The following is a 16152-nucleotide window of genomic DNA, read 5'->3' on the forward strand; positions in this document are numbered from 1 at the left end:
AAGTACCAAAAGTAGAACGTAGTCATTATGCAGAATGTCCCATTTCACAAGCTTTCAAATGTATACAAATCTTTTGAAAATAGCAGATCTACAAGCTCACAACGCGTCGCCATGCGTTGTGAGCTTGTAGATCTGCTATTTTCAAATGGCCGAAATGTATATAGGGCTGAAGTGGTTAATGTATGTTTTGTAATAATAATCTAAATCTACAAAGTAACTAGTAACTGAAGTTTTAAAATGATTGTAGTGGAATAAAACTAAAATATTTTCCTCAGAGATGTAGTGGAGTAGAGGTAAAAGTATTATACTTTATTTATTAAATACTTTAGTTGAGTACAACTACCTCAAAATTGTACTTAAGTACAGTAATTGAGTAAATGTTCTTAGTTACTTTACACCACTGACTGGCTACATACACTTCAGGTTGTTTGTGAGCCTTGGTACTTTTATTCACAGGTCACACACACCATCTAGTGGTGAGAGAAGGTAATGCCGGGGAATTTCTTGATTGATTGAATAGTTTATTCAGGTAGGGAGGGAATCACAGTTTTTTATGGCTGATGGACAGTACGGCATTCCACATTATAGTGGCATAGTAGTAGAATGCATTCATCCCCACGTTCGTGCCAAATCTGGGGGGAATGACATCAGTGGACTGGAGTTCCCTCTGGTGTTTGACAGGTTCATGGACTACTGGTCCCTTGAGTATCTTGAAGACCAGTAGATCTGCTGTTTTCTCTGTGAAACATGCTTCCACAGAAGACATGCTGGCAGTGGTGTAAAGTAACTAAGTACACGTACTCAAGTACTGTACTTTTACTCCACTACAATTATTTGAAAACTTAATTAACTAGTTACTTTGAAATTATCAAAACAGTGGTTTTCAACCTTTTTCATATGAAGGTCCATTATTTATTTGGCATTTGAGCCACGGAACCACCATTTGATGAGATTTAGACTCTCAGACCCAAGACTTTAGAATATTTTGTTATTGTTGGATACGATTTTGTCCTTAATTCCATGTTGTATTGATGGTTGGTACCAATAGGAGAGATGACAGGCAAACGTTGATCAAAAATAACAATTCTTCTACATTCTCTAATTGTGTAGACTTCTTGTAAATTAAGTGAGGCGGATGTTTAACAATAACTTAAGTCTTGAGAGCGTAAAATGAAACCAAATGGACCCGTAAGGGTCCATTTGGTTTCATTTTACGCTCTCAAGAGCTACAGCTCTTGATATAATAATAATATTCTGGACAACATTCCAAATGCATATGTAGCCAGTGGTGTCATGGAGGCCACACGGAGTAGGACGGCGTGTGGCCAGTGATTTTTTTGTACATGCAAGGTACGGCACGGTACTGTCCCCCCCCCCCCCCCCCCCCGGTAGATTCACGAGCCAAGTACCCAAATGGCTACTTTGCATAACAGGTTTACAAGTGAGTGTGAAAATGTTTCCTCAGATTCCTCACTCCTCACATCTATAGGCTACACGGTAAGCAACACACAACACAGCATGGTGGCTTCAGTAGGGCTGCTGCCAGTATCCTATCTGCACGCAGCAATGCCTCAGCCACCGTCCAAGAAGAGAAAAGATACTCGTTAAAACAAACTTTTAGTTTCAGCTCCTATAATTCATGGCATTCCTTGAATTTGTATTAGTTTAAAAAGACTAAAATTAAGCTAAAACACATTTCCTATACAAACATGTTTCCTAATTTCACACGCGCGTGACGTCATTAAAACACTGTCCTGCCAGTAAAAAAAAAAATCACCATGACAACGCTGTATGTAGCCACGGTTGGGCCGCCTATATTGACCTCTGCTCATAATGTTGTGTGCATGACTCCAGTAAGTCAAAACTAAAGAGACGGAAGCACGGAGAAGAGAGTAGTTAGGACATGGACAAATGAAAGCAAGGAACAGCTAAAGGCATACCTGGACTGTACAGATTGGGACATTTTTTAGAGATGGTTCATTGGATGAAATTACTACAGTTACAAATGATTATATTATTTTTTTGAGTATAGCTGGTTGTTCCTACAAAAAGGAAATACAAATCTATCCAAACAATAAATCATATGTGACCAAAGACATAAAAGATGTAACAAATGAAAGGAAAACAGCCTTCATAAACAAAGATTTCGGTGCACTTAAATTGACATTAAACAAGCTAAAAAACAAAATGAGGCAGGCAAAATAGACCCATAGACAGCATCTAGAGGATGCGTTTAAAGCAAATAATCACAAAAGGGCGTGGGATACAATGAAATCCATTACAGAAATGTCATCCCCAACCAAACCTATTGTGACAGACAATGAACTTGGCTTTGCTAATGACCTAAATACTTTCTTTGCTAGATTCGATTCCTCTAGGTGTGCTGAAATACTTAATACGTAACACCTGCCCCCACAGACAGAATTATCATCACTGAAGAGGATGTGAGGAAAGTGTTTCGGTGTACTAACACAAGGAAAGCTAATGGGCTGGACGAGAGCAGTGCTTTTCTCCTCAAAAGCTTTGCATCTGAGTTGGCTCCTGTGTGGCAACCAATATGTCAAACCTCTGTACACACACACACACACACACACAATTCCTCAATCCGATCTCACAAAACTTAGTAAACATTGCACGGAGCGTCATTCCGTGCATAGACTACTGGAAAACCTGAAAATCCGTGCATAGACGCCTCGCATCTCCCCCATTGTGACTAAACCATTTCGGAGGCGTGCAGTCTCAAGCGAACTGGAGCCACGCGAGGGACCACAGAGTGAGCTAAAGCGAGCGAGTTGCCGTCCAGAACGTTGCAACGTTCGCTTGAGCCTACTCAGCGCCGTTTGAGTTATGTACCGATAGGCATGGAATCATAAATCATGTTGTGGGGACTGCTCTGCTTCCCGGTTGCAACCCGGTTAACCCATTGAGACCTGAAGCCGATTCTACATGTCTCCTAAATCTCAACAGTTTTCTGAAAAACCTATGTTTCTATATCAGTGGTGTCAATCTTTTTCATGTCAAGGACCCCCACAATTATATGTATTTGGCCGCGGACCACCATAAAAATATTTTGTTCCAGGGACCCCGCAGAAGCAAAGATTTGAGTTCAAAATGTTCACTTTAAAAATATATATATATATTCAAAGATTTGCACACATTTTCACGATTTTTCAAAAATAGCAGATCTACAAGCTTGTAGATCTGCTATTTTTGAATAGCCCAAAGTGTAAAATAATGCTTTTTAGCTCAAATCTAAAAATGAGACAGTTCCAGGTCTCAATGGGTTAAGCCCACCGTGGGACTCGCCATACATATGCACGGATTTGTTTTTTTTTTCCAGGCGACTATGCACGGAATGACGTGCACTGGATCCGTGCAATCATGTACACTAAATTGTGTGAGATCAGGCTGGGGAAACCTCACACATAAAACCATTACCCAAAATCCAACGTCCAAAAGAACATAAGGATTATAGACCCACAGCTCTCACTTCAGTGATCATGAAAGAATACTGTTGCAACATCTTGTGAGTATAACTAAAGACAAAATGGATGCCTGTCAGTTTGCTTATAAGAAAAGGTTGCGGTACAGAGGATGCGGTTGTCACACTGGTCCACTTCATTACAAAACACCTAGATGAGTCTAATAAGAATCATGTCAGGGTGCTGTTCTTAGACTTCTCTTCAGCTTTCAATACAATACAGTCTGATATTCTGGTGTCAAAGATGGTACAGTTGGAACTGAAATCCATACTTAATTCACTGGTATGCTTCTGTCCTTACTAACAGAGTACAGAGGGTGAAAGTGAACAGAACCCTCTCCTCAGCATTAACTACTAATGTTGGTGCTCCCCAGGGTTGTGTAAGTTAAGCTGTACGTTTCGCCCTTTATACTGACAGCTGTCGTACTGAGGAATGTCTGTCTGAACGTCGCACTGACAAACCAGACCAATACATGCTAAAGTACTCTGATGATACAGTTTTGATTTCTCTCTTGCATAGTTCCAGTGATCCTGGGCTGCACCAACACAGAGTAAATAAGGTGGTGGAGTGGAGTGATAACAACGCTCTCACATGCATGGGGCCAGTGAGACACTGTGAGGGCCTCATGAAACTACAGGATGTAGATCACTGATGAGGGTGTAGAGATAACAAAAAAATCACCTGAGAGACCAACAAGCCACTGGTCTACACCTGCTGTCAGCCAGCCAGCAGTAACAACTTGAATACATCATGTTACCTTTGTCTGCAGGTGATGGTAGGACAACATCTGTAGGCTCCTCTATCTTCAGCGTCTGGACCAGAGCCTCACGGCTGATCTTGGTTCCAGAGAAGATCCCAGATGGAAAGGAGCTCAGTGTCTGTGTGTCAAAGAGAAGGCCCGCACGTTAATATACAGTATACACAACATAACATTACACACACACACAAGTTGATTTTTCCAAAAATAGCAGATCTACAAGCTCATAGCTATGAGCTGGTAGAGCTAGAGCTAGTTTTATTCAAGGAGGCCACCTCTCCTTGCCCTGTGGTTTTTAACATTGTTCAAATGTTCCTTTCTTTTTTTTTTGCTAAATCTGTAATCTTTTCAGCTGTGCACTGCTTGAGCCGTGCACTGCCGCATGGTAATTGTTTGACCATGCGTGCAGGCACATTTTTTACCATGTTTCCTTGCTACTGTGTTGGTTTTTTTGTATGACGTTTTTGTTCAATGACCTTTTGTGAAGTGCACAGAGACCCTGTGGGCTGATGTTGCACGATACATAAAAAATAAACTGAAACTGAGCTTATATATCTGGTATTCTCTCTGGCACCGAATCTTTACGAATGCGGTCTGTGGCCTGATATGATATTGTACAGTATATACATAATACTGTATTATGATCATATGTAGACATAATAGCTTGAGCTCCTATGGTTATTAAAAACACTAAATTAAATAAGCAACCACCGCAGGTCTAGAAAAACAAAGCCTTTGATGCAGGCCACATGAGCACATTAAGTAAACCTATTATATAGTGTATATACCTAGGCTATTTGAAAATAGCAGATCTACAAGCTCATCGCGACGCGTTGTGAGCTTGTAGATCGGCTATTTTCCTAAATAAATCTTGAAATAAAATTTGGAATAGTGTAATTTTTTTTTACTCTGATTCTCTTACAATCTTACTACATGTTTATTTGTTTTATTATTTGTTCTGCTAAAAGTAAAACTCAAATAAATTGTTGATCAGAAATAAAATGTTGAATATTTGGAAGATTTGTTTTGAAACATTCTCACAAATCTGGTACAGCTAGGGTGCTCCCTGGCACTAAACATTTTCAGAAGGGGGGGTTATAGGGACAAATACATGTTCATTTTGGGGTCAATTGACATATATTGAGAACCACTGGTTTAAGTAATTATAATTTGGAAATGGAAATAAGCAACTACACTTCGGAAACAAGCTTAAAAAAAACTATCAATATTTACAAGCAACTTCGCAGAAAAAAAGCCCAAAGTCGCTTATATTATATAGATCAGTGGTTATCAAAGTGGAGTCCGTGGGGTCCGTCCGTCAGTCCGGGGACCCCCAGGGGTCCTTGATGGGGTTCCAGGGCCCCCCCCCCCCAGCTAAATGAGTGATGGATTTAGAACCAAATGGGTCCAAAAACGTACGGTACATAGTGCATACGCACTGTCGGGAGTTAAATGAACAGTGTAGATTCATGGGGGGTCCCCGAGAAACGATCATAGGGGGTCCGTGGACCCCCAGCTATTAGTCAAGTCAAACTGGGGGGCCATGGAAATGAAGAAGGTTTGATCCCCACTAGCTACAGACCCACAGCTCTGTGTGTGTGTGGGCTACTGCAGTGGTCCTCAACCCTTTCTGGCCCGACCCCCCAAAATAATCATATTTGAACTAGGGACCCCCCAAAATAATCATATTTGAACTGGGGACCCCCAACATAATCATAGTTGAACTAGGGACCCCCCAAAATAATCATATTTGAACTAGGGACCCCCCAAAATAATCATATTTGAACTGGGGAGCCCCCACCCTGAAAAACACTAGGAGTTGAGACATTACATTTAGTTTGACTCAGTTCCACCGATAAATATTGTGAAAATAGCAGATCTACAAGCTCACGCCTCGCGTTGTGAGCTTGTAGATCTGCTGCAATTTTCACTTTTTTTTTCAGTTTTCTTTTATATTATTTGACAATTTGGTCAATGTTTGACGGGTTTAGGTATAGTTTGTTGATGACTTTTTTTAAGGTATTAAAAAGGTCTTAATTGTCACTTCACTGTCATCTGGCGAGCCCTCCCCCCCCAAAAGAAATACAATAAAAAAATAAAATAATAATAATAATAATCACATGGGGACCTCCCTGGGGGTCTCAACCCACAGCTTGAGACCCACTACAGGCTATAACGCTAGTTTACCTTCTTGTTCTCCTTGATGGCGTCATCGTGGCGGCTGTTCTGGGTCTCTGGGGGGGGTCTCGTGTTGTTGGGGTCCCTCCAGCAGAGCCCAGATGAAGGTGGGGGTGGTCCCTGCTGTCCCCCCACAGATGGTGGGGGTCGTCCCCCAGCAGCAAGGGGGGGTGGTCTCGTGTTCTTGTTGGGGTCCCTCCAGCAGACCCCAGCTGAGGATGATGATGATGATGGGGGTCTCGTTGTGTTGTTAATGTTGGGGTCCCTCCAGCAGGCTCCAGATGAAGGTGGGGGCCCTCCCTGTGGGGGCCCTCCCTGTCCCCCAGATGAAGGTGGGGGCCCTCCCTGTCCCCCAGCAGATGAAGGGGGCCCCCAGGCCCCAGAGGATGGGGGTCCCTGGGATAGGGGCCCCCCAGAAGGCTCCCAGGCAGCAGGCTTCAGCTGGAGGATCTTCACGGCGTCCTGGTGTCTCTTCTGACGGACGTGCTTTATCTTCCCCACCATGACGCTTTACTAACAGCTTTATCTGTTGTTATTAAAGGGTTTGTTGTTGTTGTTGTTGTTGTGATTAAATCATGACTCTAAGGTGTGTTAAAGGCTTGTGTTGTTGTTATTAAAGCATAACTAAACACACTTTAAAGGCTGGAGACGTTTCAGTGCACGAGGCCACGTCGGTGTCTCTTCTTTTCTGCTCCGTGTGGAAACATTTGACAACAACCACAGCCGGCGTTGCCAGGTTCTGTGGGAGAAATAAGCAACCACAGCCAGTGTTGCCAGGTTCTGTGGGAGAAAAAAGCAACCACCACTGCAGGTCTAGGAAAACAAAGCCCCAAAAGAAGCAAGAACACTTTAAAGAAACCTATATAGTGTATATACATTGGCTATTTGAAAATAGCAGATATACAACTAGCCGCGATGCGACGCGTTGTGAGCTTGTAGATCTGCTATTTTAAGATTTTTTTTTAAATAAAATGTGGAATAGTGTACATTTTCTTACTCTGATTTTCTTACAATCTTACTACATGTTTATTTGTATATTTGTTTTATTATTTGTTCTGCTAAAAGGGAAACTCAGATAAAGTGTTGATCAGGAATAAACTGTGGAATATTTATTTTGAAACATCATGATTTGTGTGCATGGGGATCTCATCTTAAACAAGCTCAGTGCTTATGAGTCTTCCAGTTTAGTAGACCTTGTATTGTTAATTTGTACTTCCACGTACTGTTGTTCTCATGTCTTACTAAATAAAGTACATCAATCAATCAATCAATCAAACACAAATCTGGTAACAAAGCTAGGGGGCTCCGTGGCACAAACCATTTTCAGATGGGGGTTATAGGGACAAATACATGTTAATTTGGGGGTCAATTGACATATATTGAGAACCACTGGTTTAAGTAATTATAATTTGGAATTGAAATAAGCAACTGCAATTCAGAAACAAGCCCAAAACAACCCCACCAATATTTCCAAGCAACTTTACAGAAAAACAAGCCCAGAGTCGCTTATAATACGCGGACATGGCAACACTGCAAGCGAGCACCGCTGGTGTTCCCTCTTAACGGGTCCGTAGGAAACACAACGACGTGCGATTCCGCGTTCCGTATTCTTCTTCTTCTTCTTCTAATGGGGTTTCCGGCAGTGTTGACGCTGTTGCGTATTACCGCCCCCACTGTTCAGGATGATATTTCGCTCGTTAGAGAAACGAAATTACCTACCTGGGCTCTATCTTGGAGGCTGACCTCTCTGGTGACAAAAATGCTGAAAAAACGATCAAAACGGTCCACAAAAAAACACGCTATTTGCGGAGTATTGATCGTAAAGTCAGTAAGAAGACTCTGAAGACTCTTGCAGTGGCCCTCATACAAGGTCATTACGATTATGCATGTACTTCGTGGTATCACAACACCTCCAAGGCCTTAAAAACAAGGCTCCAAACATCCCAAAACAAACTTGTAAGGCTACTTCTTGGCCTCAATTACAAAACCCATCTAACCCCTGATCATTTTGATAGGATTGGATGGCTTAGGGTTGCGGACAGAGTACAGCAACTTGCTATGGGCCTGGTCTTCAAGATATACCATAACATTGGGATCCCCCTGTATTTGTCAAAATACTTCCAAAATGTTAATGATGTCCATGATCACAATACCAGAGGAAGCTCCACAAACCTTGTCCAACCCTTTTTTGGCTCAACAAAGGGAAGTAACTCGTTCTCATGCTATTCATCAAAAATGTGGAACGCCCTACCAAAAGGAGTAAAGGAGTGTAAAACCCTACTCTCTTTCAAAACAGCCCTAAAGATACACCTTCAGGAGGCTGCAATTGGAAAATGGCCCCTGTCTAAGTCCTAACCTAACCTACCCCCCTACCCCCCCCTCTCTCCTTCTCCTTTTGTACATATTTCTCACTCTTCATACCAGTAACCTGTAAACTGATTGTATGACATTCTATAGTAGTTGTGTATATCTGTCTGTCTCTTATATGTATCATGATTTGTGTGCATGGGGAACTCATTTGAAACAAGCTCAGTGCTTTTATGAGTCTTCCAGTTTAGTAGACCTTGTATTGTGAATTTGTACTTCCATGTAGCCTACTGTTGTTCTCATGTCTTACTAAATAAAGTACATCAATCAATCAAATCCTCTGATAGAACACAGTGGTTCTCAACCTTTTCAGGCCGTGGCCCCCAAAAATAATCATATTTGAACTCGGGACCCCCCAAAAATAATAATATTTGAACCCCCAAAAGACATAATATGTATGTAAAATAATAATATACTTAATATTATACTTAATAAAATAAGTATAATATTATAATATCAATTTCAATTCAATTCAATTGAGCTTTATTGGCATGAGAAAACATATGTTTACATTGCCAAAGCAAGTGTCAAAATATGATTTAAAACAGTTTAAGAAAATGGGGAAAGTGTGTACAGTTGGAGGGGGTTCAGCATTGTGTTAAACAGAGCTATGTGTCACATTCTGTGTCATTATATACATGTTGTATAGGCTTATAGGCTATACCGGGTATAAAGCTTTATGAAACAAATAGCACTTTGGGACAATTAGCATTTTTTTTAATTTGAGCTAAAAAAAAAGCATTATTTTACACTTTGGCTATTCAAAAACATTTGAATTTTTGAAAAATCGTGAAAATGTGTGCAAATCTTTGAATATATATATATATATATTTTCCTTTAAAAGCGAACATTTTCAAATCTTTGCTTCTGGCGGGGGTCCCTGGAACAAAATATTTTGAGATGGGGGTCCGCGGCCAAATACATATAAATTTGGGGGTCCTTGACATGAAAAAAGTTTGAAAACCACTGATATAGAAACATACGTTTTTCAGAAAAGCAAAAGACATTTTGCAGAATCGCAACCATCAGGCCTCAATGGGTTAACTGCTTTTGGTGGGGACCCCCTGGAATATTATAGTCATAACTAGCAGTCACTTTGGGACGATTAGCAGCATTTTTTCGCAAAACTATTTAAAAAGTAGGCTATACAAAAACAACCTCAGATTTAAAAGACGCTTAATATATGTGCAGTAGGTCTAGAGATCTACTCTGTACAGATAGAGCGGGAAACTCAATAGTAGGCCTTAGGGTTTTTGTATTCCATTGACAGTGGCTAGCCTTCTTTTATTTTGTGTGCAGTGTGTGTGCATAGTCTGTGTTCCCATGGGAGCGGGGTCTGTCTATTATATCATGTAATATCATAATATAGTACTATATGGAATGGAGTGGAATATCATATCATATATCTGAAAGACCTAACTGCCAGGTAATGTCTTTAACCTTTAAACACCTGCTCACACACCAATGAAGCACATACATTAATGTAGACATTAACAGTTCACCACATGATACTGACTGCTATTTGCACTTTGTATGATAACTTATTCTTCCTTATACTGCATGAAAGTATATTCTGTGGCTATATATTTGGTATCTTGTGTCCGTATTCTTCTCTTTTTCGCTGCATTATTAGGCCTACTGTATACCCTATCCTTATATAATACCTTGTCATCAATGATATAAGGCAAGGGGCCATTCTGAATTGTATGTAGGCTACTCATAATATATCCAATGTTGGTAAGAGGCCTTGCCTGGTTGCTAGGTCACGTTTACCAGTAAGAATCTGCTCTTAAATTTGTTTTGCGTGGTTAAATTAATTGGTTGAATATGGTAGAATTTAGGCCAACTATTACTACTGGGATCCTAGTGGTAAGACCAGCAGCCGTCTTAACCCATTAAAACTAGGAAAGTATCTGTGTCATTTTAGATTTGAGCTATATATCGTTGTTGTCGGGCAGAAACCTCTTATCTCCATTTTCTAGTTCTTTCGTAAATTAATGTCCTACTTGATCATACAGCGTCACACAAAAGCGTCAAAAGTAGCAGATCTACAAGCTCGAAACGCGGCGCGAAGCGACGCGTTTAGAGCTTGTAGATCTGCTACTTTTACTATTTTTGAATATATACTGTTTTTGATATAGCAACATATGTTTTCTTCAGAACTGTTAGGATTTAGCAGGCATTTGGTTCAACAGGGTCCCAATTATATGGCTACTCAACCACACTTTTCGTATTGTATTCATAACTTTTATTTTGTACCTTTTTTTTAATCTTCTTATATTATGTATGTTGTTAAATGTCATTGCTCGTACACCTAGGAGTATGTGAATTTACATGTCTGATATTATTTAGGTTCATTGTTTACCTGGTATCCTATAGTTTCAATGTGCAGATTATTCTGATAGTATATTGTTTAGACTGATGCTAGGCTCTTGTTTTACCTGTGATCCTATAGTTTGCTGAGTCACTACACTGTCTCTATGCATTTGATGTATGTGTGTACCTTGCTTACTGTAAGTCTCTGGATAACCACTTAAACCCCTTATGGTTGAGTGGAGTCCCTCAGAGCTCTATAGTGTCTTTTCTGTTTTCTGTTATTGTGGAGAAAGTTTTCACAGAAAATAGCAGATCGACAAGCTCCCCTGAGCTTGTTGATCTGCGATTTTCTGCAAAAACCTTCCCCACTTTACGGATGCTGGGGTTAAAGATTTAAATCCTATGGATTAGTCACCACATGGAGACTTCATGGATGTTTTTGTCTCATTCCTAAACCAATAATTTGATGACCGGCAGCGGTTACGGTAGGAGACACAAAGAGTCTCCTTTGTCTCTCCTACCGGAACCGCTGCCTACCGGGTCCGCTGGTCATCAAATTATTTGCTTAGGAATGATATCCATGAATTCAAGTCTCCATGGGGTGACTCATCCATAGAAAGAAGGAAAAAAATGGGTGAACTATCCGTTTAAGTAGTTAAGAGTGTCTGCTAAAGGCCTGAATTCCTAAATAGATAAAGATTCTGTGACACATTCCTCACATCAATGTATTCCTACCCAAACTGGACCACTATAGCCTACTTCTGGCAAAAGAAAAGCTCCAAACGTTAAATGAAAATCACATTTATTTGAAAACGGTGGTGGCAAATGAATATGAGGTCCTCTACGAGAATATATAAAACACAGTTCTGTGCTACAGTTTGATGAGCTTATTACCACATGCTATACACAATATGAACGCGTTAACAGAATGTACAAAAATAGACGATGCCTTTTACACAAACAGGGAATATTTACAGACTATACATAAACAAAAACCATATATAGCGTAAAACAAGATTAACTGTGCCGTTCTCTATTAGGGTATTAACGCCCCGGGATTCGAACCCCGGGTGTCTCGCGCGGGAGAATGACACTGAAAGCCAAACATCTTCTCCACTAGTCTAATGGTGCGTTCACACGGGCAGATAAAAAGATACATACTACCATTCATTTTCAATGGAAACCAGTGACATAAAGATACATCCCACGTTTGTAGCTGTAGCTCTATAGCGACAAAGATACAGCTACACATTCAAGTTGAGCTGGGTTCAACTTCCAGATACAAAGATACAACTGTAGCTCCGATGTCCGCACGTTTGATGATGTCAGCGACCACGTTGAGCATCACAGATACAAAGCAACACAACGACAAAGATACGGTGTGTTTTTGTATCTTTGCCTGTATCTTTTAACCCATTAAGACCTGAAGCCGATTCTACATGTTGCATGTTTCTATATCAGTGGTGCTCAATCTTTTTCATGTCAAGGACCCCCAAAATTATATGTATTTGGCCGTGGACCCCCATCAAAATATTTTGTTCCCCAGAAGCAATGATTTGAGTTAAAAATGTTCACTTTAAAAATATATATATATTCAAAGATTTGCACACATTTTCATGATTTTTCAAAAATAGCAGATCTACAAGCTCGTAGCGCGGCACTCGGTGCCGCGCTATGAGCTTGTATATCTGCTATTTTTTAATAGCCCAAGATGTAAAATAATGCTTTTTAGCTCAAATCTAAAAACGACACAGTTCCAGGTCTTGGTTAATCTGCCCATGTGAACGCACCATGAAGGGGGCGTCTCTCCTGGCCTGGGCAGAGATATTAGGCTTTGTGGTCATCAGGCAGAGGCTGTACACACCCCCCCCCTTTGACCGAACCCACCGCCGGGTAACCCGATCCGGGTCGCGGTACCAATGTAACGCCACGGGATTGGAACCCGAGAAAGCCAAACATCATTATCCACTAGCCTAAAGGGGAACCCCCCAAAGAAAGAGTCGAACATTTTTTTTAAATAGCTGAACTACAAGCTCACAACGCCTCAGAACGCGAGGCGTTGTGAGCTTGTAGATCAGCTGTTTTCATAGTATTTATCCATGGAACTCAAACAAAATGTAATGCCTCAACTCGTACAATTCCAAGTGCTTATCAGGGTGGGGGGTCCCCAGTTAAAATATGATTATTTTGGGGGGTCCCCAGTTCAAAAACGTTTTTTTTTGCAGGGAGCGGGGGGTCGCGGCCTATAAGGGTTGAGAACCATAGCACTAGCAGATGGGATCTTTACTCAGAGAACTAGTGACAATGACAGTGCGTCCTGTAGCTAAAGGAACAATCCTTCTCCAGGTTTCAGGGTGTATAGTCCAAGCTTTGAACAGCTGTCCATAATGTGCTATGCTGCGTTTATGTAAAATACTGATAGGATTATATATAGCCTGATCTACATAAATCGGTGGCACATCTTTAAGTAACACAAACTTTACACCAGCAGGAGGAGAAACTACAACTTAACATGAGCAGCGACGTTCAAGTAATGTCAAGCAGCACACAGGTTTACAGTATGTATGTAATGTGTCGCCATATGCCAACGACTCAGGTTTGCGTACACAATGGTTGACGACAAAGAAAAGCACTCAAATTATGCTATCACACTCCCTAAACTACACAAACAAACATTTGGCTTTGGATTCTCTCCCCTCTTCTACCAAGAGTGAATACTATTTTGAGGAAGTGTGTCTGTGAATATATATATACGTACATGCTCTGTTTCTTCATCTTATTCTACATTCTAGGGCTGGGAAACTGACCGAAAACATGTCGAAACATTTAGAAGCAATCCGACTTAATCCTGCATCGTGCAGGTTAATGGAATAACCGAGAAGCATGTTTTCTTATAGCCTTTTTTGTATCGACTAAATTGACTTGTCTGATTAACCACTTAACGCTGTATACAAAAATAGCCGATCTACAAGCTCACAGCTCGTCACATTGTGACGCATTGTGCGCTTGTAGATCTGCAAGTTCTACTTAGATGTTTCTTATAACCGTTCATTAATGGTAATCAAGGTAAAGGTTTGAAATAATGGTGATATTGGTCACATCGCTCAGTCCTAACTACGTTCCATGGTTACAGAACATTCCACTGGGATGTTTTTTTTGTTTTTTACTTCATGTGCAGAAGGCATGGGGAGGTGCATAGAGGAGGTGCATAGGGGAGGTGCATGGGGAGGTGCATGGGGAGGTGCTTGATGGTGGGCTGGCTAGCTCTGTTGCAGGTCAGTGATTTTAATATGCACGAATATGGAGGAAGGAGCGATGCTGGTGCCATCCTTGGAGAGGAGATGAATGTGACGATAACCTGAGAACAGAAAGCGACAAGGGGAAACATCGTTAGGCTAATTAAAGCAGCATAGTGCTCTAACGTTTTCGTGCCAAGGACCCCCAAAATGATATATATTTGGGCGTGAACCCCCATCTGAAAATTTTCTGTGCCAGTGATTCCCCCAGAAGAGAATAACGTATAAATGGCTAAAGAGGTTAAAATGATTGTGATACTATGTTAACTACTTTAGCTGGGGACCATTGAACTGAAGGAGGTGGATAACAATATTATGAAAAAAAAAAACAATACAAAAAAAGAAATAATAGCACTTCCATGGAGCTTTTAAAAACGCACGGAATGAAAGTTTTGCTTGTCAGAAAATCTGTGAAATAATCATTTTAAGAATGTTGTCACTGTCAATTGATAGATAGGACCGTGAATTAATGTTTTGTTTATTTCTGACGGCTGCTTGTAACGCGTAAGAAGCGCATGGCTGTCATAAAGGTGATGGGGATACAAAAAACCTCATTGTACAACAGAGGTTTTGTAAAAGGGTGACATCTAGTGGCTGAATGTTGCCTATTCTATTGGACATGTTACATATTGGACTTTGAATGAAAAAGGTCTGCACATCATAAACACTAGATACTCACACACACTAAAAGCATAGTTTTCTAAATACAGTTTCATTGTCCATATAGATGGCCTCGAAAATTTGTTTCAAATACAATTTGTGCACAGAACATTAGGTTGCAACAAGAGCCCTCCTTTTTTTTTAAACTGAACCACTGTGCTTTGCCGTTTGACTGAGCACCAAGAAAGGGGGATGGAGTGTAAAATTTAAGAGTGATCTATCATTCTTTTATATTTCTATTATTTTTAAACCATGGGCCTTCAACGGGGGGTCCGGGGCCCCTAGGGGGGTCCTCAGAGTTTCTACAGGGGGTCCGCCAAATCTTCACTACTACAAATTAACTACTTGAACCCTAGTATCCCTATTCTGGGAGAAACATTTGCCAAATAAATGCAGATCTACAAGCTTGCAGCACTGCTATTTTTGGGGAAGAGATTTGGTGTGAAGGGGAAAAGCAGATCAAGAACAGAGCCAAAGGTCAAGTTTACTAAATATTGAGGGTTCAAGTGATTAAATGTCTGAGAAAAACACAACACTGATGATAGTGCTATGACTGTTTATTTATTTTAGTTTTCTGACCTCAAATACACCCGAAAAAAACAAATAGAACTTTGAACATTCAGTGGATTTCCTGTAGTCTGGGGTTTTCTGAATAATTAGGCTAAAAAAAGTGCTGTGATAGTCCGTGGACTTTAATGTCAAAGTCCATTAATCCGGATCGGTCAACTTCGCCCTCACCTTGCTGAATGCAGCTGAAAGGCAGCGTGTACTGGCCCACGAAGTCGTTCTTGGACGTCTTGTCGTAGTCCTCCACCACGAAGCGCACCAGGGCCAGCTCTGGAGTGTGGATGGTGAAGCGGAGCGTGTCGTACCACACAGGGTTGAATCCTGGGGAAAATGACGGCCACAATGTCAAGCAAATAAGAATCGATTTTCAGTATTAACTGGTTGTAGGTGTAGTGTTGCAGAGACAGTAAAGAGTCATATGTGTATGTGCCACACTATTAATTTGCGTATTGATACTTTTAGTTAAGTAATCAATGTGAGTACTTTTCCACCACTGTATGTACTATGCGTGGCTGTAAGTGACCACAGG

General features: G+C 40.8%; 2 protein-coding genes across 2 annotated transcripts in view; both read right to left on the reverse strand.

Annotated features, from left to right (window-relative positions):
* The window catches only part of LOC311040853 (uncharacterized protein), a 28626-nt gene extending 21534 nt beyond the window's left edge, over positions 1–7092 (reverse strand). Inside the window, exons 1-2 of the mRNA XM_084051222.1 lie at positions 6427–7092; positions 4240–4360 (exon numbers count right to left, since the gene is read on the reverse strand). Coding sequence (XP_083907348.1) covers positions 4240–4360; positions 6427–6921 — 616 coding nt within the window. The 5' untranslated portion in view covers positions 6922–7092. The remainder of the gene's footprint in view (positions 1–4239; positions 4361–6426) is intronic.
* A 7268-nt stretch (positions 7093–14360) lies between these two features.
* The window catches only part of LOC311041073 (1-phosphatidylinositol 4,5-bisphosphate phosphodiesterase delta-4-like), a gene marked incomplete at its 3' end in the record, with an annotated part of 41626 nt that continues 39834 nt past the window's right edge, over positions 14361–16152 (reverse strand). Inside the window, exons 15-16 of the mRNA XM_084051511.1 lie at positions 15795–15944; positions 14361–14458 (exon numbers count right to left, since the gene is read on the reverse strand). Of these exons, the coding sequence (XP_083907637.1) occupies positions 14361–14458; positions 15795–15944 (248 nt within the window). The remainder of the gene's footprint in view (positions 14459–15794; positions 15945–16152) is intronic.

Source organism: Gymnoscopelus microlampas (genome assembly GCF_963454915.1).
Source record: "Gymnoscopelus microlampas genome assembly, chromosome: 24".
Taxonomy (NCBI): domain Eukaryota; kingdom Metazoa; phylum Chordata; class Actinopteri; order Myctophiformes; family Myctophidae; genus Gymnoscopelus; species Gymnoscopelus microlampas.